This window comes from Odontesthes bonariensis, chromosome 16 (genome assembly GCF_027942865.1).
Source record: "Odontesthes bonariensis isolate fOdoBon6 chromosome 16, fOdoBon6.hap1, whole genome shotgun sequence".
Taxonomy (NCBI): Eukaryota; Metazoa; Chordata; class Actinopteri; order Atheriniformes; family Atherinopsidae; genus Odontesthes; species Odontesthes bonariensis.
In genome coordinates, this window is record NC_134521.1 from 35,773,213 (window position 1) to 35,796,823 (window position 23,611).

At 45.8% G+C, this 23,611-nt stretch overlaps 1 protein-coding gene across 1 annotated transcript in view; it reads right to left on the reverse strand.

Moving 5' to 3' along the window:
• Positions 1-203: 203 nt before the first annotated feature.
• The window catches only part of mybbp1a (MYB binding protein (P160) 1a), a 72,790-nt gene continuing 49,382 nt past the window's right edge, over positions 204-23,611 (reverse strand). Inside the window, exons 9-27 of the mRNA XM_075486972.1 lie at positions 21,646-21,938; positions 21,392-21,502; positions 21,175-21,300; positions 19,958-20,155; positions 19,666-19,774; positions 19,438-19,531; positions 18,501-18,661; positions 16,437-16,556; positions 16,144-16,338; positions 15,006-15,179; positions 14,698-14,855; positions 11,752-11,886; positions 11,500-11,590; positions 6,204-6,335; positions 6,049-6,117; positions 3,787-3,900; positions 2,840-2,941; positions 2,635-2,759; positions 204-806 (exon numbers count right to left, since the gene is read on the reverse strand). Coding sequence (XP_075343087.1) covers positions 455-806; positions 2,635-2,759; positions 2,840-2,941; positions 3,787-3,900; positions 6,049-6,117; positions 6,204-6,335; positions 11,500-11,590; positions 11,752-11,886; positions 14,698-14,855; positions 15,006-15,179; positions 16,144-16,338; positions 16,437-16,556; positions 18,501-18,661; positions 19,438-19,531; positions 19,666-19,774; positions 19,958-20,155; positions 21,175-21,300; positions 21,392-21,502; positions 21,646-21,938 — 2,859 coding nt within the window. The 3' untranslated portion in view covers positions 204-454. The remainder of the gene's footprint in view (positions 807-2,634; positions 2,760-2,839; positions 2,942-3,786; positions 3,901-6,048; positions 6,118-6,203; positions 6,336-11,499; positions 11,591-11,751; positions 11,887-14,697; positions 14,856-15,005; positions 15,180-16,143; positions 16,339-16,436; positions 16,557-18,500; positions 18,662-19,437; positions 19,532-19,665; positions 19,775-19,957; positions 20,156-21,174; positions 21,301-21,391; positions 21,503-21,645; positions 21,939-23,611) is intronic.

Consider the following 23,611-nt stretch of genomic DNA (forward strand, 5'->3'; position numbering starts at 1 on the left):
GAAAAAAATCCTGCAGCTGAAAGGGATATGGATTTGGGAGTACTTCGACAAGGCCGAGGACACATTAGCATTCACACTGCTCTATGAATGTGACCAAATTTGCCCCGACCACTTGTACATGTGGTCTAAGTGAGAATGTTCTTTATTCATGCTGCACTGAAAAGCTGAGAGAAACTTTGTGAAGTGTGGGCAGAGCTGATGGATTTTCAGGCAGAGAAATTCATTTATTGTTGAAGACATTTTTCTAATCAACAGCAGTCACATAGAAAAATAATCTCTCAATTCACTTCCCACACAACAAAGCTTTTCAATATGTATGTGTATCTCGTACTGAAGCCAATGTCAGGCCTGAACTGGCAAACAAGACGGTAGAAAAATTAACAGACAAAAACAGCCTTTTTAAAAAGGACATTCCAAAAGCTTCTTTGTGTCCATTTAAATAGCAGAGTCCTCTTTACATTTGCCCTTCTCCTCCCTTCTTCTTCTTCTGCTTGGGTTTCTTCTTCTTCTTCTTGGCCGGCTTGCTGTCAGACTGTGTTTTGCTCTTCTTGGCTGGGTTGGGCTGTGATGCTGATGTGCCGTTAGCTGGTCTCTTCTGTTTAGCCTTCTTGTCTTGTTTCTTTTTTCCTTGTCCTTTCTCTGCCCCCGGTTGGTTTGCGGAGCTCGACTGGTCTGCCGCTGGCTCCAGAACAGGTATATTGCGTTTTTTACGCTTTTTTGTTTCTGGCAGAAAGCCTTTCTTCTTCTTGGTTGCTGGCTCTTGGCCGGTCTCCTCGTCAGGCTTTGTCTTAGCAACTTTGGGCTTCCTGGTCATGTGAACATGAACACACAAAAGGTCAATGCGAATGCTTTAAAAACACACATGATTAAAAGAAAACATCTTATGGCTGAGGCTAGTATCAGTGATGCAAAAAGAGAAGATTTATTCTATTAATCAGCTAATACATTCCTGGTCGGGTTTCTTCAAGAACATCATGTTAATAAAGAAAAGTTTATGTCGACACCGCAGTAACTCACTAGCCTGGGTGCCAGCCGAACTTAGCCCCGCCCATAAAAGTTTTGGTCGGGAAGTTCGGTCTGGCTCTGCTCAGTTGGGAAATCTCTATGCTCGACATGGAAACAGTCGACCCAATCAGATTGCCAGGGCGGGCTTTATACGATGATGGACAGATGATCAACAGGGACATTATCGACTACGTCACTAAAGAGCGCTTGGTTTGACTTCGTTTGAAACAAACATGGCTGCCGCTGGAGAGCTAGGGTGTGTAGATTCTAGGGGTGGAACGGTACAAAAAACTCACGGTTCGGTACGTACCTCGGTACGGACCCTACGGTTCGGTACATTTTCGGTACAGTGCCGAAGGAGGCGTGTAGCGAGGTTCGAGCACATGTAATAGATATCTGAATCCTGCCTCTTCTACAGTGGAATATGGGCGCATAGCAGATAAGATGTAAATTCCAATTGCTTCGGTAATTTTTTTTGCTCTGCATGTATTCTATCCAGGGGTTGTTGTAATACATTTGGGAGACGTAATTGGTCGGGTCTTTTCATGTTTCTATAGAACGCATCTTGACGGAGGTGTTTGGTGGTCGGTAGCTCCGCCTCTTGTCATGCTATCACGGCTGAAATGTTTCCTCATAGACACAGACACAACCGGCACGTGTTTAATAAGTTAAACTTACACTGGTCTCCTTTCTCTACAGCGCTCTGCTCTCCTTTCTTCCTTCGTGAAACGAAGAAGTATCGCCTGCGCTTGATCCTGACTCTCTGTGAGCTCTTCCAGCCTCCATGTTAGACGCCTGATGTGATTGTCCATGATTAATATCACCATCATGCAGACTATGAACACGGTGGCCTCCCCGCTCTCCATATTAGCTTCTTGGTGGTGTTTTTTCTACTTTTACCGGTTTTGTTTTGTTTTTGAATGTGGCGCTAAACGGCTAACGGCTAACACGTCACTGAAGCAGACGGTTGCGCGCGCCGCATCAGTCCCTATCAGGTCCCGACTCATGTGCGAATGCAGACTGAAACAGCTCCGCTGGGGAAGGACAGTTATCAGAACGAAATTCGAGTAGGACAGTTCTGATAACTGCGTTCTTATAACTACTCTGTCCGAAAGCGTATATCTCTACGGACCAATCAGAGCTTGCATGTGGCAGTGTTTAAATGGGTCCTGAAGGAAACTCTTGCAAAATAACAGTTCCGCGTTCAGAAAACTTCCGTACCGTGTGTATTCTGCGTGGAAATGCGCGTACCGAACCGTGACCCCCGTACCGTGACGGTTCGGTACGAATACATATACCGTGCCAGCCCTAGTAGATTCTGCCATCGAGTCTGTTCTACAGGATCTCCACATTGCATTCATTTTGAAAGACGAACAGAGGAACGCGATAAAGGCTTTTATCGATAGAAAAGATGTTTTTGCCATCCTTCCTACAACAAGTGTGTGTCGCTTAATCTACGTCACATACTACGTTGCTCTGATTGGTTGTAGGTCTATCCAATTGAGCAAAGAGGCATTTTTTCTCCTGGTTCGGTTGAAACACGCCCCATACTCAAATCTCTATTGAGCGGTATCAGACTCACATTCTGACTAGAATCGTGAGTATGACGTAGTCAGGCTAGTAACTCACATCACTCCGAAGTGTTTCATGACAGCCCAGTAGGTGTCCTCCAGTTGGCCGGTCTTCTTGAAAGTGACGATGCTGGTCAGGGACTGCAGGACGTTGTGGATGCGCTCCAGGTCCACAGACAGCTTCTGCACAGGCAGCAGAGGGAGAAACTGAGCCTGGACTGTTCTCTCTTACGTTTTCATCCCCGCACTTTGAGCCCACATACCTGCTTGCGAACGTGTTTGACCAGGAACTGACAGAGCTCCAGGATTTTCACCAACTTCTCTTTCACCAACTTGTTCTCAGCTTGATCGATCCTTTGGAGACTCTGAAAGAAGACGACGGTGACGTTATATTGTCAGCTGTTCCTCTGATACGTAAAATGTCAGAAATCCGAGGCCAGTTGAGCTCTGCTTTGTTCTGTTTTTGTCAGCGAAGGCATTTTGAAATACTGTTTCCAAGAGAAAAATCACAGAAATTAAAAATAAAGAAAGAGTTAAAAAAACAAAACAGGAATTGTGTTATACTGTAGTTTAGTTTTGTTGCTTTTTCATTTCAGTTTGGGGAGGAAAAAGACAAGAAGAGGAGCTGTTCGGAGAGGATGTGCAGAAACATCTAATTAGGCCCGTCTTCGCCCTCGGCTCTCTGGAGGACACACAGAGGACAGCGAGTGGAGCGGTCGCTCTAATCATCATTTATCACAGCACCATGTAATCTCATAAACTTTCTAGATTAATATAATTAAAATGCAAACAGGCTTAAAGCGTGCTCATGTGTGAACGTCTCTGCTTACACTGAAGTGAACCTACAGCCTCATGCACACAGAGAAATATGGCTTTCCATTAGTTCCACCATGAGAGGTTTGCAGAATTCAAACTGGGGAAATGAGAGCTGGAGCGTACAGTGTGTATGGGGGCTGGAAGTGGAGGAAGTGGAAGTGGATAACCTGAAAAAAGTATGTGACTTAAGATTTTCTTTACACTTGTACCAAATGTTAAATGGAAGCAGCGCAGTTTCACTATCATGTAATCGTCTCCTGCGCTTCTGTACACGTTTAAAAACAGCCAGAGTGACTGTACACCAGTTGTGTTAACACGCCGTTTAGTTGCGCACCTTTTTTCAGAATAATCAGATGTGAAAGTAATAGCATCTCTCGACTCCTTGTTCACTTACCGTTGCCAGCTGCCCTGAAACCTTCTCACAGAGCTCCGTCCACTGAGCACCACTCAGAAGCTGCTGGACCTCTCTGCTCTGCATCGCCCGCAACACCAACACACACGCCTGACCCTAAACACACACAAAATAACGAGAGCTTCAACACAGTGACTTCAGTTTCATTTAACTGGAACCAGAGACCAACATAAACAGATTCCACGCAGCACTTTAACCAAAAGTAAGGCAACCGGGTGCGGCGGGATGCAAGCTGTAGTTCCAGATGTTAGCTGTGTGACTAACTCTTTCAAGGAGAAGACTGGTGATCTTGTAGGATACAAACTGACCCTCCCTAAGCCCTGACCACTAAAACATGTGGACTGTATCTAAAAGTCAAATCTGTGTAAGGAAACCAACAACTTTCATTTTTACAAATTCTGCAGTTTGTTAACCCATTTAGGCCTAAAACGCCTGGAAAAGAATGCCTGTAAAACCTACGGGCGATTTCAGAAAGACCCTAAAACCTGAAGTTTTTCTGGAAATTCAGCAATTGTGTCAACGCCTACTAAATGATTGATTTCTCAGCCTCTGTAGCAGATAGAAACAAAATTCAAAAAGTATTTGAGAGCTTACACCTGTGGCTTTCTTTGGAAATGGAGTTTATTTACATACACCTTCACGAAAATAAAAAATGTAAAAAGTAAAGTGCAGGAACAGCACTATTTTCAATTAAAAAAACAGTAATAAAATAAAATAAAAAGTCAAGTGCAGGAACAGCGCTATTTTCAATTAGAAAACAGTACTGTAATAAAATAAATTAAAATTTAATTTTATATTTAAATTATTTATTTATCTATTTATTTTATCGCCAGTAATCTCTTCGTACTGGCAGCACAAGGAGCCCATACACATTCCAATAAACGTTTTCATCTCCGGCACAGTTACGTGGGACCCCCTTGCCATCTTTGCTCGAGCTGGAGTCTGATGTACCTGGTCACTGTATCTATTCGTCTCGGAAACGAGATGCGCCCAAAGCTCCTCAGTAAAAATATCATTAAATGCCTGCAACGGTGTGGCATCTGCAGGTAAACCGACTTTCCCCCCTGGTGTGCGGTTGAACTCTCTCCCTCGATTACGGTGGTAATTGTCAGTCTTCCACTCACATTCAAACCCTTCAAAATCATCATCAAACATATGTGCTAGCCATAAATCTCCATCAGTTGGGTCAGCACTTTCTTCAGCATCATCAAAGCCAAGAAACTCCTCACAATCGCTCCTGTCTGAAATGTCTTCCCACTGAAAGTCCTCCATGCTTGGTTCGATGAAACTTAACTTTTTTTTTTTTTCCCTCGATGTAACTTAACTTCAAAACAATGACACGAGGAACATGACGACACTCTCACGTGTCTATTATAATGCATTTCATTGGCGCAGAGGTCAATAATTGGTGCAAAACAACCGTATACATGAAAAAAGACGTGTACGCTTTCCCGACCTTAAAGGTAGAATAACGCAACAGCGCCCCCGGCTTTAAAGGTAGAAATGCGGCAATGCTTTCCCGGCCTCAATGGGTTAAAGGACATTCAACCAAAAACTTAATCTGCCGTCTTCGTATTTTCAAGCCTCTGTATTGCTTTTAATCCCCGTTCAATAAAGCGCAGTTAAATGGTTGTTTGGTTTTTTTTGGTTAAATGTATGTTGAACACTGATTCAGCTCCAAGAAGAAGAACAGGAAGTGTTTAAAAGCTCAATATTACCACGACGTTCATGACACTGTGACTAACTGAAAAAAAAAAAAAAAAAGAACACAGCTGTTTTGGGAAATTACAGAGATTTATCAAAATTTGTAACAAGCATTTGTGAGCCTTTTTTTTTTAGAGATAAGCATCCCTAAAAGGATATGAAAGTCAGAGAGCCCCCCCCAAAAAATTACTTTCTTATCTTTCATGGGATTTGTTGACAATGCAATAAACAAATAACATTATTATCAGAGTAAAAAGCCAAATGGCACAATAACTCAAGAGCTTTAAAATCCAATTTTATGAACTTATGTACTTCCAGCAGAGACCAATGCGTTGTAACCAAATTGGTTTCATGAATCTACCCCTGAGAAATTGTGCCGTTCAGATTGAATACAACCTTATGGAGCCTGTAAGCTGTATTCATCTTGAATCAGTTAAGAGATAATATCAGATTTAAGTTTTATTTCCTCCTTTTTTTCTTTTTTTTCCGCTCATGTTTTCCACATTGGCTGCAGTAAAAGAAAAGAAAAAAGGTTTTCACCTGCTGATGTTCTCGGACCCCAGATGTTATGTGCTGCACAGCTGTATCCAGAAGGTTCACACAAAAAACCTGGACAAAAATCACACAAGTGTTATTTACTGTTTCAGCAGGACTTGAACCTCAGTCTGCAGTTTGAGACGTGTGGTTGGACTCACGGGGAATCTGGTGAACAAGTCGGTGAACATCTGCGTGGTCAGAGGGCTCTTCCTCCTGCTCATGAAGGACTTCAGAGCGTCTCTGAAGATGCTGGATACCCGATCCACATCCACATTCCCCATGAACTTCAGCTGCACAAAAAATTTAAACTTCAGACAGACATCACATTAGGAAACGCACAGGTGTAAATGATAGAGTCATAGCTAAACTCCATTTAGCTATGTCAAGTGTTCAAAGTTTTGGAATTGCTCGTGCTGGTTCATGGTCACAAAAAAGAGCTTCTCAATCCAAATTATTGAAGATAGATTTCCCATTTTCTGGTTGTCAACAGGTTTTTTTTTTCTCCTTAACAGTATATAAGTCGTAGAGACCTGCAGATCTGCTACATTGGGCTCAGAAAGATACTTCAAAACCTGGATAAATAGGATCTGTCAGCTTTGACTGATACTGAACAAAAGGAATTAAAGAAACTAGGCCAATATTTTAGCACTACGCAGACGTAGCTTTCTTTGTCTTTTTTGATGAATTCAATAGAAAAAAAAAAGTTTTAAAAAGAAGTAATGAAATCATCTGACAACAGCTTCCTCCTGCAGCACTGAAGTAACTGTGGAAATGAGTACAAATCTGTTGAAATGTAGCATGTTACCTACAATACTGCAGTGTATGTAATTGCTGCAATATGTAAAAAAAAGTGAGTAAAGGCTGGCTGCAGGGATGCAGCAGAGCAGAACCCGGCTGCAGAACCCGGCTGCAGCAGAGCAGAACCCGGCTGCAGAACCCGGCTGCAGCAGAGCAGAACCCGGCTGCAGAACCCGGCTGCAGAACCCGGCTGCAGCAGAGCAGAACCCGGCTGCAGAACCCGGCTGCAGCTGAGCAGAACCCGGCTGCAGCTGAGCAGAACCCGGCTGCAGAACCCGGCTGCAGCAGAGCAGAACCCGGCTGCAGAACCCGGCTGCAGCTGAGCAGAACCCGGCTGCAGCAGAGCAGAACCCGGCTGCAGAACCCGGCTGCAGCAGAGCAGAACCCGGCTGCAGCTGAGCAGAACCCGGCTGCAGCAGAGCAGAACCCGGCTGCAGAACCCGGCTGCAGCAGAGCAGAACCCGGCTGCAGCTGAGCAGAACCCGGCTGCAGAACCCGGCTGCAGCTGAGCAGAACCCGGCTGCAGAACCCGGCTGCAGCAGAGCAGAACCCGGCTGCAGCTGAGCAGAACCCGGCTGCAGAACCCGGCTGCAGCAGAGTAGAACCCGGCTGCAGAACCCGGCTGCAGAACCCGGCTGCAGCTGAGCAGAACCCGGCTGCAGAACCCGGCTGCAGCTGAGCAGAACCCGGCTGCAGCAGAGCAGAACCCGGCTGCAGCTGAGCAGAACCCGGCTGCAGCAGAGCAGAACCCGGCTGCAGAACCCGGCTGCAGCTGAGCAGAACCCGGCTGCAGCAGAGCAGAACCCGGCTGCAGAACCCGGCTGCAGCTGAGCAGAACCCGGCTGCAGAACCCGGCTGCAGAACCCGGCTGCAGCTGAGCAGAACCCGGCTGCAGCAGAGCAGAACCCGGCTGCAGCTGAGCAGAACCCGGCTGCAGAACCCGGCTGCAGAACCCGGCTGCAGCTGAGCAGAACCCGGCTGCAGCAGAGCAGAACCCGGCTGCAGCAGAGCAGAACCCGGCTGCAGAACCCGGCTGCAGCAGAGCAGAACCCGGCTGCAGCTGAGCAGAACCCGGCTGCAGAACCCGGCTGCAGCAGAGCAGAACCCGGCTGCAGAACCCGGCTGCAGCTGAGCAGAACCCGGCTGCAGAACCCGGCTGCAGAACCCGGCTGCAGCAGAGCAGAACCCGGCTGCAGAATCCGGCTGCAGCAGAGCAGAACCCGGCTGCAGCTGAGCAGAACCCGGCTGCAGCTGAGCAGAACCCGGCTGCAGCAGAGCAGAACCCGGCTGCAGAACCCGGCTGCAGCTGAGCAGAACCCGGCTGCAGCAGAGCAGAACCCGGCTGCAGAACCCGGCTGCAGCTGAGCAGAACCCGGCTGCAGCTGAGCAGAACCCGGCTGCAGCTGAGCAGAACCCGGCTGCAGAACCCGGCTGCAGAACCCGGCTGCAGCAGAGCAGAACCCGGCTGCAGCAGAGCAGAACCCGGCTGCAGAACCCGGCTGCAGAACCCGGCTGCAGCTGAGCAGAACCCGGCTGCAGCAGAGCAGAACCCGGCTGCAGAACCCGGCTGCAGCTGAGCAGAACCCGGCTGCAGCTGAGCAGAACCCGGCTGCAGAACCCGGCTGCAGAACCCGGCTGCAGCTGAGCAGAACCCGGCTGCAGCAGAGCAGAACCCGGCTGCAGAACCCGGCTGCAGCAGAGCAGAACCCGGCTGCAGCTGAGCAGAACCCGGCTGCAGAACCCGGCTGCAGCAGAGCAGAACCCGGCTGCAGAACCCGGCTGCAGCAGAGCAGAACCCGGCTGCAGAACCCGGCTGCAGCTGAGCAGAACCCGGCTGCAGAACCCGGCTGCAGAACCCGGCTGCAGCAGAGCAGAACCCGGCTGCAGCTGAGCAGAACCGGGCTGCAGAACCCGGCTGCAGCAGAGCAGAACCCGGCTGCAGCAGAGCAGAACCCGGCTGCAGAATCCGGCTGCAGCAGAGCAGAACCCGGCTGCAGCTGAGCAGAACCCGGCTGCAGCAGAGCAGAACCCGGCTGCAGAACCCGGCTGCAGCTGAGCAGAACCCGGCTGCAGCAGAGCAGAACCCGGCTGCAGAACCCGGCTGCAGCTGAGCAGAACCCGGCTGCAGCTGAGCAGAACCCGGCTGCAGCAGAGCAGAACCCGGCTGCAGAACCCGGCTGCAGCTGAGCAGAACCCGGCTGCAGCAGAGCAGAACCCGGCTGCAGAACCCGGCTGCAGCTGAGCAGAAACCGGCTGCAGCTGAGCAGAACCTGGCTGCAGCAGAGCAGAACCCGGCTGCAGCAGAGCAGAACCCGGCTGCAGAACCCGGCTGCAGCAGAGCAGAAACCGGCTGCAGCTGAGCAGAACCCGGCTGCAGCAGAGCAGAACCCGGCTGCAGAACCCGGCTGCAGCTGAGCAGAACCCGGCTGCAGCTGAGAAAACTTTCCACACATTTCCAGGATTAACAGTTGTCTGCGCTAGTTTCATGTTTGGCCTGCATGATACTGTGGGCTGGATGTACTCCAAAAAAGTCACTGATGCAGAAACTATGGAGCCATTTCATCTTTCTGATGTGTATGGTTGTTGGCAAATGACAAGTTATCCAGGGCTCTTCCTGACCCAATTAAACACAGGGACAGACCTGGAATCAGTCTGCTGCAAAGCTGGACACAATATCAGAACTGAATAATAAAAGAATAAATACAACAGTTAAACATGCTACCATGTTGATATTTAATAACCATCTGTGTACTTGGCAGACATGTTCATAAATCATTTTTCCCAAGTCCAAGAAAGTCTCAAGTCTCAAATGACTGAAATGAAGGTTCTATCATTAGACACATGCCATTTGGTCGAGATAAGACTGCATTGCTGTATGTTATGGCATGAAAGCATGTACTGTATTATCAGTATATGTAATATCATTATACAGTGCAGGATCAAAATTGATCAGAGCATGGTAACCTAAGAGGGCTTTTTGAATCCAATGTGATGAAATGCCATGAAAGCTTGTTTTTAGTATTTAAATGTATTTGGAAATATGTGTGCTTGCTCTGCACCACAGGGTACATTAACAGACATATTAATAACTGGCTGTGTAGTCTGTACTTCTCATGCAGGACATTTTTTCAGCGCGATTTCAGTGCATTTTTCAGCTTTTTTGACAGTGTTAACCTGGAATTTTAGCAGGTGTCCCATAAACTGTAAAAGTAGGCCATTTTAAAACAGCAATTAGATTAACATTAAGCTACATCCACGTAGACATGGCTTAGCAATTAATTTGGTAACTGTTAACCTAGGCTAGTTAACCAAAGTCCTTCCCAAATTTCACAGGCTGCTGCAGATAAATCAGCAATGCTGTGTAGTGAAACATGAAGCTATAATCTGCATATAGTTTACAACACTGTTAGCGGTACCTGCCGATAAGCGCCGAGTTTCCCTTTGAACATTACAAAGAGACTGACCTGTCCCTGTGCGTTTTCAGGTGCCTGATGAAGTTGGACGTAGTTGAGCCGGCATCATTTATCCTGATACCACACACTTTGCAATGTGGCCGTTCGCTTGTTTGCTGTCTGCGTGAACACTTTAAGGCTGATTTATGGTCGTCCGGGAAGGCCACAGAGAGCCCTCTCCGTTGTCGGAGACCCTCCCGGAGACGCTCTCCGTCGCTTGCATGCGTCGGTCAAAATTCCTATCTATCCGTCGAGGAACTCGAGACTCGCAGAAACCCCAAGGGTTGCGATTGGTCGGCTAACAACATCATTTCCGGAATCACTTTTCCGGTTTAGCTCCTTCCTCTCAGAACAACAACACCGCCATTTTTGAAAGAGTTTACTGTGTGCCGGTCAACATTTGGTCAAAATGATTTGAATTTCAATATCAATAAGCTCCAACCCCAACAACAGTCTTTCTCTCTCGGCCGCCATCGTTCACTGTGAGGAGTGGAACGGAGCCGGAAGGTGAACAATCAATCAACCACTTTAACGATAGACGTCGCGAGATTGGGTCATTTAACGTAGCGACGCCTACTGATCGGGAGGTGAACTGCCTTGCGTATCCGACATCCCGACGGAGAGCTTCGAAAGGTTTAAAGCCTCTGTGTGACTACGGAGTCGGATTGACGGATAGCGACGAAGTATTCTTTATAATCAAACGTGACAACATATGGCACAGTTCCAGATGAGCGTGACGTTGCCATGGTTACAGTAGTTTTGATATCAGTGGCTGCACGCATGCGCGAGGCTATGTTGCGCTCAAGCCTGCCATCAGCCTTGTTATACATCGGAATTAATGAAATAAAGATCAGAAACAATAATTTCATGAAATGAAGATTGTTTACGAGTCCCAAACCTCGAGTCCAAGTCAAGTCTTCGTTTGTGCGACTTAAGTGCGACTCGAGTCCCCATCTCTGGTACTTAGCAACCTTGTGACCTAACAGCAAAGGAAAAGCCTGACCTGACCGGTGTGACTTGTTTTGGGTGAAAAAGGTGAAAAAAGAACTCGTACACATCTTGTTAAGTCTACTTTGTGACTGATTTCCTCTTTGCGCTCTCCTGACTCTTGCTGTCCAACAATCTAAACACAGTAGCCCCCACAGCGAGGTGGTTAAGACAAATGATATCAAGCAGCGAATGAATTCAGACTGAGTAAACATACGTCGTTTGCTGCGGCTCCGTCAGCTGTCTGCGCCTCTTTGGTCTCAGCAGGAAGAGCACCTCGCAGCACTTTCACCACATACAGAGATGCACTAAAGGAAAGTCCAACATCAGCAACACACAATGAATTCACACATTCGAGTAGAATTTCTACTTTCTGTCTGCATCAGCGCCCTGCTTTCTCAGCAGGGAGTCTTTAGTCTGTTCAGCATCATTTTCTCTTCAGCTCTATCATCAAACACTGAGGCTGTACCTGAAGTAGTAGAGACACACTGAGGAGTCGGACAGCTTCTGAGTTTTAGTCATCAGTTTGTTCAGCAGGTCATGCAGCTCCCCCTGTCTGTCACCAGCGGTCCTGCAGTAAACCTTGGATCGACACAGCTGATTCCTGAGAGACAAAGAACATCACACCACAAGACATCAGCTTGGGCTGATAAAAGATTTTGAGCTGGTAAAATTTCATGAAAAAACACTACTACTTGGAAGGGAAATTACATGTTAAAGCTGACTGAGGTGTCCAACCACCAGTGTTTCCCGCAGGAAATTGCTTAGTCAAGGTGGTGAGTCGTCGGCCGGGGGGGGGGGGGGGGGGGTACTTGGAATGGGACGGGGGCTGTTAGAGCAATAACAAAGCTGTTTAAGAGCTGTAACACTTTTTTATTTACATTATTAACTATTTACATTAACAACCAGTAGGTGTCGCAATTCAATGTTATCAATGCTGTCTTTTCAAGCTGCGGTCGGCAACTTTTTTTTAGTCATATTAGCTTGAACTGTCATGGGATTCTGGAAGTAGAGTATTAAATAGGCTGTTTAGAAAAAATAACGAATTCTGTAGCTCCCTCTGAAGCCTGTAATCATGCTTGCAAAAACCGAGCGCTCCCGGCTGTTTTTAACCAATCAAGTTAGGGTGGAGGAATCCTACCTGTCAATCACAGCTTGTGCACACGCTGCTGAGCGTGAATCTGCCCCAGCTTGTGTGCGCTCACACTGGTGTGAACTCACGTGCACAACCTCGTCCACAGAGGGGGAGGGGTTTGGGGGGCGATTCGGAGCTTGTTAGAGGTTGGGGGAGGGACCTGAAAGTTGTATCAGTTCGAATTTTCCGACTTTAGACTCGCAATTTTGAAAACCTGCCGACGGCAGCTTTAGGTGCTGTATACACATACCTGGGTATTTTGATAAACGAAGACCTTTCCCTTCGTTTGTGCCTTTCGTTTATACACAAACAGAGTTTTTTCCTCCGGCAAAAGTGGAGATTTTTTTAAAACTCCGTTTAGCATTTGTGTGTAAACTGGATGAAAGAGACAAAAACGGAGTTTTGGGAATGGAATGAGGAGTTGTCGTCATAGTACAGAGCCCCGCCCCTATCCGCCATGTTGGCAGGATGCTAGCGTGATAATGCCATTCTCTCCGTCCATTGTTTATCTGGCAAGCATGGAGGTACTAGCAGCATTTCTGTTGTTGAGAGCTATGCTCGCTTGTGTGATTTTGAAAATTACAGTCATACAATGTATTGAACAACAAAGACATTTTTCACGGTTTTAGCAGTTTTATAGTCCAGCGCAACGTTTAAAAGTAGCTCAGTCTCGCTATCAGTCCACACACATGAGCCTGGCGCCATATTTTCTTCTTGAAAAGGATCCGGAAGTTCTTCCTGTCAGCGGTTCTCTATTAGGCTTCTGATTGGCTTGTGTGGAATTCTCATTGTTCTAACACTGCCACGGTCAGGCTTGGCGTAATTTAACAGCTCTTGATAGCGTATTTATGTGGATCAATGTAGACGTGTTTTTTTTTTAAAACGGGGCTGTGTGCACCTAGTTTTTTTTGCAAACGAAGGTTAGAAAATATGCGTTTCTCAAAATACCCGGGTATGTGTAAACAGCACCTTAATGTCTGAGCCTGGCAAAGCATTATTACTTCGGTTTAAAAAAAAAAAATAAAAATTTTTTTTATTTTTTTTTTTTTTTTGGGAACGTTGGCAAGGCGGCAGTGCGAGTTTGCTAAGGCGGCCGCCTTGACTATAATGCACTGCGGGAAACACTGCAACCACAGAGGGAAAAAGTCATAGCAGCCGTTCCAAAGCAGCACACTGGAAGAGTGAATGAAAAGCTTGGAGTCACTGACAAGGGGGAAATGTGGTGTGATTTATATGTAAGGATTAAGGTACAAAAAACACCACATGTGAAAATACTGCTGCATTTTCAGGTGGAACTATACTGGCTGAGGCTGGAGAACCCAGACGACATCAGGACTTTATTATAGCAGGGCTGGAGAAGCTTTAAGCTGGATTTACAGTTGACGCGTCTGTCACGGCGCAGCCGACCCGTGACGTCAAAATGACGTATCAGGCATGGCACTTGCCTTGAAAAGACGGCGCAGCGCGTTGTCGTGCACCGGTCGATTTTTGTAACTAGGCTGCGCCAAGAATGACAAACCGGATGGACCAATGTGAGACCAGGCTCAGTCAGGAGGTGCGTTTGTACAGCAGCTGTACGAAACTGCAGTGAAAGAGGGAGAGTTCTGTAAGAATGTGTGGAAGAAGCTACGGGACAGATACGTGAAGGCAAAGAAGAGGGCAGAGACTGGAAGTGGTGATGCCAGGGGCGTCAGACCTTCACCTCTATTAACTGAATTGTCTTGGCTCACGAACTTGGTGAAACACAGAAACACACGAAGCATTTCATCTCCCAGATACTGCAGCAGTATCATTGATGACAGTGTTCCTGCTCTTCATTGTTTTCTTCTCCACTTTCGTGGTTGTAGAGTAGCGGTAACCTTCACGTAGCAGCGACACCTCTGTGACGGAGAAAACTGCAACTACTACCGCATCGACTTGCACCACCGTATATAACTGGCACGAAATCGTGACGTCATCAAAATCGCTCGCGCTAGCAGACGCCTAGCCTTAAAGTGGCCATGAGTTGACATAAAGTCTTAATGGGCTGATTTTCAGTCCCAGTTTCTGACGCGTTAGCCGCCTGATGAAACAGAAGAATATGGGAATGAGAGCAGCTTTATTGGAAATTCAGCTGGATTAACACACCAACATGCAGCCCGAACCCCGGCTTCTAAATTGAAAATTTGATGTATGTGTAAAAAAAATAAAAAAATTAATTAATTAATCAGGCAGGTGATGTGTGTTGAACCAAGTGTTTGGTGACAAAATGTTTTAAATGTTGAGCCACAGCATTTTTACCTGAAGATATCTGCTGCCCGGCGGAGGAAGTCCTGCTCCTGCTGGCCACTGCCGGGGCTCATTCCTCTGTCGATGATGGTGAGCAGAGGCTCCACTAAACCGAGCACAAGGGGGCTGCCAGCCTGCCGGGCCACAAACACTTCAACCAGGTCCAACACCTACAACAGCCGAGCAGAGGGAGAACACAGGTTTACAACTGCTCAGCAGCATCCTCCTTCCCATCCTCTCTGTGCTGTGAGGCCGAAAACATCCTGGACAGCACAAACAATTTCAAAATTGTTACCTGTACGAGACGGAGGTTAAGGTACCTTGATCTTAAAGTCTCGGACAAGCGCCCTCTCTCTCTGTAGTTTTGTCTTCTCGTCTTTCTTGGCCTGGGCCTTTTTCTTCTGCTCTGAGAACAGTGCTGCCAGACCCTTATCCAGCTGCATCATAGCGTCATCATCCAGATCTTCATCACTGCTGCCGTCCTCCTCAGTGGCCTGAATATGAAGCACAACAAAGGGACTTGTTACCTTGATGACGTAACACTTCATGTCTTCTGAATGGGGGGCATGCTGATGTTGTGCTGTTAAGCTCATCTTGAACATTATTTCTTGATAGCCTTGAATCCCTATATGCCTTTAAAATCACATAAGACTTTAACTCTACACATTAACCACATTTAGTGATCTGAGATCTGCAGCAGGTCTTTAAACTGTGTTTCCATTTAAAATGATCAAATCTAACAAGGGGGAGCTTAAAGGGACAGTTCGCCTCTTTTGACATGAAGCTGTGTAACATCCCATATCAGCAATATCATTTATGAACATCTTCTTACCCCCTGCTGCGTCCTGTGAGCAGAGTTCCAGCCTCGTTTTGGTGTTGATGAAGGTAGTCCGGCTAGTTGGCTGGGGTTTAAAAAATAAAGCGTCTTGCTTCTCAAAACAATATGCGTTCAACAGAGTAATACATTTGCTTCACAAAATCGTTCATCCAGAAAAAGTCAGACCTCACAATCGCTTGGCGCTATTTTCTCTCCCTTCGTATCACTGCGTGCTGTGTAAACTGTGCAGACCGAAGTGCAGAGCGAGCAGTCCGCTGCTTCCAAGCAGCAAACACCGTAACAGGCGTGGCTGTCGGCAGGCGGCTGAATGCAGTGATACGAAGGGAGAGAAAATAGCGCCAAGCGATTGTGAGGTCTGACTTTTTCTGGATGAACGATTTTGTGACGCAAATGTATTACTCTTTTGAACGCATATTGTTTTGAGAAGCAAGACGCTTTATTTTCGGGACCCCAGCAAACTAGCCGGACTACCTTCATCAACGCCAAAACTCGGCTGGAACTCGGCTCACAGGACGCAGCAGGGGGTAAGAAAATGTTCATAAATGATGTTGCTGATATGGGATGTCATACAGCTTCATGTCAAAAGAGGCGAACTGTCCCTTTAAAGCCAGAAAACCCACCAGAGCATTCTGCTGCTGGAGGACCTTCATCAGCTTCAAGCGGAAATTTTGGTCCACTTCTTCTGCTCCCAGCCCTCCTCCTCCTCCTTCTTCTTCTTCTTCTTCTTCTTCTTCGTCGTCTTCTTCATCCTCATCCTCCTCCATTGCTTCCTCTTCCTCATCAGAGTCTTCATCCGATCCGTCCGACTCGTCATCCTGCCAGCCAAATGTTTTAGAAAATGAGCATAAAAGGTTTTGTGTAAAGCAGAAAACAGAGAGGAAGGTAGGGTGGTGACAGATGGAAAAGGACTGACCTCCATTTCTTCATCTTGTTCCTCATCATCGTCCTCCTTCTGTTTCTTCTGCGAGTTGTTTGTGTCATCAGTGACAACCACTGCACTGTCCTCCTCGTCGTCCTCATCTGGGTCCAAGACCTACACATGGTCCAAAACGCCAACATTACAATCATTTAAGAGGCTTGTACAGTCAATATATGACCCAGATGACTGGCAGTGCACTGTGATAGAAATAAAAGGTCTATCAGCTTATATGGGCAGAAGCTCTGTTTTAAAGGCCAACTTCCATCGTCATTTCATTAATACTGCTGTGTTCACCATTGTTATTGAATGCATTAGGTGTTGGTTCTGTTTAAAAAAACGTTATGGTTGCTTTGTTTCAAGCTGTTTTTGTGGGCAGGAAGAATGGCTTGATGAGATACGACAGGGTTTTCCGGTCCTTCTCATGCATATCCGTGACGCGATAATGAGGCGTCTCTGATTGGCTCCCTCCCATGAATGAATGAATGAATGAACCCTTCTCCTCCCCGCTCTGTGTGTATCCGAGAGCCTGCAAGTTTTTTTTCCAACTCAAAACCTGCCGAAGATCAAACTTAAACACAACCCATGCGTTAATAATTTAATCAAGCGTTTTCCTTTCCTTTTTCCAATATTTTTCACGTCACACGTCAATGTTGCAAAATGTAGGCCTATACAGCGCAGCACTGAAAATCGTGCGGCAGAAGTAGTGATTGTGGTAGACTGCAGATTGTTCGTGGCGTGGAATATACAACCAAAATGAAAAGGCACAAACCCATTTTTGAATATTTCAAAGCAAAAGAAGTAAAAAGCACAGCATCATCTGATGGGACAGCTGTGCCCCAACCTTCAACTGTGGACCAACCAAGCAACAGTAGTATGGAGTAAAATAGCTGTCAAAAATGTTCGTGTGCATAAACTAGAAATGCATGCATATGTTTTGATGTTCGTGTGCATAAACTAGAAATGTGTGCATAAACTAGAAATGCATGCATATGTTTTGATGTTCGTGTGCATAAACTAGAAATGTGTGCATAAACTAGAAATGCATGCATATGTTTTGATGTTCGTGTACATAAACTAGAAATGCATGCATAAATGAGTCCAAAAGTTTTGACATCAAGAATTACGAGTTACGAATTACGCATGCAAGTTTTTTTGTTTGTTTTTTTTTAAACTTTATTAGTAATTCAACAAAATAACAGTTTACAAATGTGAGCATAACGCCATAAAGAAGATAGCCAGGGGGAGCATAGGAATAATAATAAAAAGAAGAAGATGACCTTCATGATGCACTTACAACAAGAAAGCTAATGAACACAAAGACATGTGTGCCAAGGAATGTCTTGTAACAAAAAAATAAAATAAAAAAATGAGGAATTATGACAACAGTTCCTCCAAAATCCCAAGTTGGGATCTCTCTCTCTCTCATATATATATATATATATATATATATATATATATAAAAAAAACATCAAGCATATTCCCATACATTCCCCTGACCAAGCAGCACAGAACGTGCACTTCTCTGGGTTCAGTGTTTCTCATAGTGCTTTAGTACTGGTAAAAGCAAGCAGCTTCAGTTGCGTTGCCACCGACCACCGATGTACCTTTCTTGTGCATTTTATTCTGCGCTGTTCTGTGCTGGCTGACATGACTGATGGCATTACGTGCGTGTCAGTGTATACTGTGCATAGCCTCGGCTATGCATCATGTCCCACCTAAAATTTTGGTGACCCCCTCTTGCGATTGTGGCTCCCCCTTGTTCAAACACGTTCCGCGGTCTATGTAATTTGCCATGGTGGCTATGAAGTCTCCGTGTGCAGCGTTACCATTTTAGTATTAGGTTAGCCAAGGAAAGGTTAAGCTAGTTATTTGCTGGTTTTTTTTAGCAAAACCGGTTTTTAGTGAAAGTTGGCCTTTAAGAATTTGGTGCCTAAACATCGACATATTTTTTTTTGTTTTTCTTAACGTACAACATGCACACAAAATAACTTCACAGGCCAGAACGTGCAACTCTACATTTCTAAAAGGAAATTTAGACAAAGATTTTGTGTTGCTTACGTCCAAGATGGCGGTGAGGGCTGCTGCAGTAACATGGGGGCAGATGGAGGAGAAGACCATCTTGCAGACCTGTCTGATATGTCGGCTCTGCTGGGACAGCAGCGACAACAAGATGTCCACCATCACCTCCACCCACTCCGGCTCCTCCTCCTGATCTGTGGCTGCGTCAGAGAACACACAAGACATTCATGTCTCAGAATAATCAGAACTTGTGGGTGGGGCCTGATCAGACCATAAAAAGTTGACCAATCAGAACACCCTGGGCTTTTTGGAAAGGCTTCTGATTAAAACAGGAAATGTGGATTTTGCACATGAAACTAGCTCTTCTTCTGCTGTTTGACAGGAACTTTAATCTTCTGTTATAGATGGGGCAACTCATCCATGTAAGCAACTCCAGGCAAACTCCAGGTTTTTCCAGGCAAAGAAGAGACAATCTGAGGCAATTTCACAGGCAGATCCTCATCTGAAAGCAATTCTTGGCATTTTTAACAACCACAGAACGGGCTGGTTTCTGAACAGCACCAACTCTTTGTGGAATAACCACAGAGATCAGAGGCTGGGAGCAGGATGATGGTAACCAAAAAAGCAGAGCAAAGCAGCTGTGCAAGCCAAGATCTCATTTATAAACGTGGCTTGCGGAAAAAAAGGTTTTTAGCCTCTAACCAAGTGTTTCTCAATTCCGGTCCTGGGGACCCACTGCCCTGCATTTTTTCAATGTTTCCCTCCTCCAGCACTGATTCAAATGACCAACTCGTCATCAAGCTCTGCAGTGGCCGGATCAGGAGCCGTTCATTTGAATCAGGTGTGCTGGAGGAGGGAAACATCGAAAACATGCAGGGCTAACCTTAAGGGCTTTTCAATCAAGGAATATATGTAAAATTAAAATTTTGGAAAAACAGCATGACTGCTGTCATTATCATGATGCATCACCCCTCACCTTGTTTCTTCTTCTTCTTCTTGGCCTTCTTTTGCTGAGCTTTGTCCACACAGCTCTGCAGGTCTTTCATGATGTCCAGCAGCTCCTCAGGGGCCTTCAGAAGACAAAACAATCGGACAAATATTTGCTTACTTTTTGGTTATTTTTTTCTGTCATTATACTATAACATTTGTTAAGAATATTAAGGCTACTGTCAGTCTCTACCAACAGTGAGGTAGTACGTTGTACCTTGAAGAAATGCATGCCGACCAGCAGGAAGAGCTGCTGGAACGCGCCGCTCTCGACTGTCACGCTTTTATTTGCCGCCTTCTTTAGGTTTGCCACCGACTCCAGCATACTGGAAGGAAACAATGGAGAAAAGTTTCTCACTTTTACATAAGTTCTGCATAGAAAAAGCTGGTGTAGCAGAACATTCAAAAAATCTGTCTCAAATACATCTACCTTCTCTCTTGGGAGAAATGTAAAGATTACAGATGACACAAATGAGGTGAACAATGATAGAAGCTGAGCTTGATCCTACCTGTCCCAGGCCTGGCGCTGCTCAGGGCTGAAGGGCCGGCTGCTCTGGGCGTATTTCGGCTGGTTCAGCAGGACATGTGCGTACTGGACCAGGTGGTAGATCCACATGGTGCCGTCGGCTGTCACACCCAGCACCCGCTTCTTATTGACAGCCGCGCCGTCGTCCCCGAGCGGCATGTTGTGCATGGACATGAGAAGCCTGGATGGTGGTCAGACAGGACACAGCAGAGGTAAGAAAAAACACCCGAGTGGCTCCTTTGGTCTTTTTGAGAACACAGGTTCTGCTCTGGCTGCAAAGACGACTGATTTGTAATTCACAAGTTTCAATTCTGAACAGTCATTACCGCTTTTCCTTCCCAACCTTTTTGATGCTGCTGAAGGAAACTAAAGTCTGTTTACCCAGTTTGTGTGGTCTCTCAGGCTGGTTTGATTAATTGCACTGTATGCTTGTGAAGTCTTTGGAATAACCAGTATTATAGCACTCATTATACATAAAAACTATTCTGATCTTCATCCAAAACACATAAAATAAAATAAAAGTAATCTGACTAAATTAGGAGCAAACACAGTTGCATTTTTTACCTCTTTCTTGTACACATCGAGTAATCACTGACAATACACCCTGGACAGTAAAGGAGCTTCTTTATCTACTCAGAACCTCCAACAGATGTTTGCTGTACACGCTTTCAATAGATCTGGAATGTTAGAACTAAACAGCTCTGCTCTGATCATACCACAGCTTCTCAGATGGTTCAATGACAGGACAAACATGGCCACTCCAAAACATGAATTTCTCACTCCTGAGCTTTCTGCAGTCTGAACTCTAACTGAACTCTCTTTAGCAAAGCCATGAAAACAATTTATTTTTGTGTTAATATCTTAGGAGGCATCATAATGCGCCCATTCAAAGAAAGAGATTGAGATTTGATTAATTCCACAATTGATGAATTGTTGGTTTCTTCATATAACTTGCCTTGAGATGAATTTTTGATGTTAATTGGCAAATATAAATGTCTGACATCAACATAAGATATAAAATGTGACACACAGGGTGACACAGGCTGTAGCTCAGGAGAAAGAGCAGTCTTTATTTCTCTCTTACTTATGTTATCCACCAAGGCATTCTCTAATAACATGTTCAGTTTCTAATAAAGACTGAGAGGAATATAACACACTGGCTTTTATTAGAGGGGAACAAAAGAGTAGATTCAATCTCACCCAAAGAAAGAGTTGATGAGCACTCCTCTGGTGTTATCATCCAGTGGAACAGAAAGCTTCGCATTTGTCTCTGCAATATCAGAAGATGCCTTCTTGGTGCTGAAGAAAGCGTGGAAAAAGATAAACCTGGAAAAGAAACAACACAATGTTGGCTCATGGCTGTTCTCCTCATCAAACACTTCAGCCTGCGTGCTGCTCAACAGGAGACTGCCCTCACCTGGCCGCATCCATGACGAGTTTCTCCGGCTTCTTCAACTGATAGTTGTCAATAATTGAGGAGAGTCGGGGAACAATCCATTTCCTCAGGCGGAATACCAAATTCTCCTTCCTGAAGAAGGAATATCAGCAATTATATCCATCCTGTTTCCATACCCGTGTCTGCCTGTTCGGCATCACTACACCTGACAGGAGCAGGGCTGAGACTCTCAATCAGATTTACATGCAGCTGCACAAACGGGTGGAAACACTCACTGCTCTCGCCCCTCCTGCTTAATGTCCTTCTGCTTGCGAGTGCTGAAGTCCAGCAGCTTGTCCATCTGAGGCTGCAGGAACATGCTCTTCAGCCATTCCACGTAGCTCTGCAGGGCTGCAGGCTGCAGGTGCTGCACCACCCTCCACACCGACGGCACCACGGGGTAGCCATGGTTGGTCAGTGAGGAGAAGCCCACCATGACTGCCAGCTGCTTGTCTGAGTCCTGACAGCCCTGCAGGAAGTCGGACACGTAGATCTCCATCTCTGGGGCCAATTTGAAGCGGTCTGGTTTCTGACAGAGAAAAACGATGGATCATAGTAGCGGTTTGTCAGAATGATCACTGATTCAACAGAATTAAAGGTTTCCTCTCCCAAACAGACCAGGCGAAACTCATCCATGCATTCATCTCCAGTAGACTCCATTACTGTAATGCTCTTTTAACTGGACTTCCCAAAAAGAGCATTAAACATCTGCAGCTCATCCAGAACGCTGCTGCTGGAGTTTTAACCCGGACTAAGAGATCTGAACACATCACAGCAGCTTTAAAATCTTTACTCTGGCTTCCAGTCAGTCACAGAATAGATTTTAAAAGCTTGCTGATGGTTTACAAATCCCAGAACGGTTTAGACCCAAAATACATCTGTGATATGTTCAGAGAATATAAAGCCAGCAGAGCTCTTAGATCCAAGGACTCAGGTCAGCTGGTCCAGTCCAGAGTCCAGACTAAACATGGAGAAGCAGCATTTAGCTGTTATGCTGCAAACAAGTGGAACAAACTGCCAGTGGAGATTAAACTTTCACCAAATGGAGACATTTTTAAATCCAGGTTAAAAACATTTCTGTTCTCATGTGTCTATGCATGAAATCTGCACGACATCTTTGAATTTATCTGGACTGTTGCTTGTTTTTAAATTAATTTAAATTATTGGGGGTCCTAGCAGCGAAGCTGCAGGAACCCATTGGATTAGTAGCTTTTCCTATTATTGGGGGTCCTAGCAGCAAAGCTGCAGGAACCCATTGTGTTAGTAGTTGGGGGTCCTAGCAGCGAAGCTGCAGGAACCCATTGTGTTAGTAGCTTTTCCTATTATTGGGGGTCCTAGCAGCGAAGCTGCAGGAACCCATTGTGTTAGTAGCTTTTCCTATTATTATTGGGGGTCCTAGCAGCGAAGCTGCAGGAACCCATTGGATTAGTAGCTTTTCTTATTGGGGGTCCTAGCAGCGAAGCTGCAGGAACCCATTGAGTTAGTAGCTTTTCCTATTATTATTGGGGGTCCTAGCAGCGAAGCTGCAGGAACCCATTGGATTAGTAGCTTTTCTTATTGGGGGTCCTAGCAGCGAAGCTGCAGGAACCCATTGAGTTAGTAGCTTTTCCTATTATTGGGGGTCCTAGCAGCGAAGCTGCAGGAACCCATTGAGTTAGTAGCTTTTCCTATTATTATTATTATTATTATTAAAGGATAAGACCGGTTTTTTGACATTGGGCCCTTGATTTCACATTATAACATGATGTTCTACTCACCCCTGCTTGTTGTTGGTCATTTGGAGCTGTTCCGAAGATATTCGCGAGGCGTCTGGCTGCTCTCTTGAGATATTCGGCCATGAAACGGTTTCCTATGGGCAAGCTTATACAGGCACAAACTATGCTGTTTATAATTTATTAATTACTCTACACTAGCACTGATAACGTGGAGGTGCGTCGCTTACTTAAAAAAATCCGGGTTACTAATTTTGAATTTTAGCCGAATGAATAAATAGGCAGCAGGTCTGTGGGCTGTCTGTGGCAGTTGCACGACGATGAAGAGAGTAACACCCACTTTACGACAAAAAAATCAAAATTACAATAACCCGGATTTTTTTAAGTAAGCGACGCACCTCCACGTTATCAGTGCTAATGTACAGTAATTAATAAATTATAAACAGCATAGTTTGTGCCTGTATAAGCTTGCCCATATGAAACCGTTTCA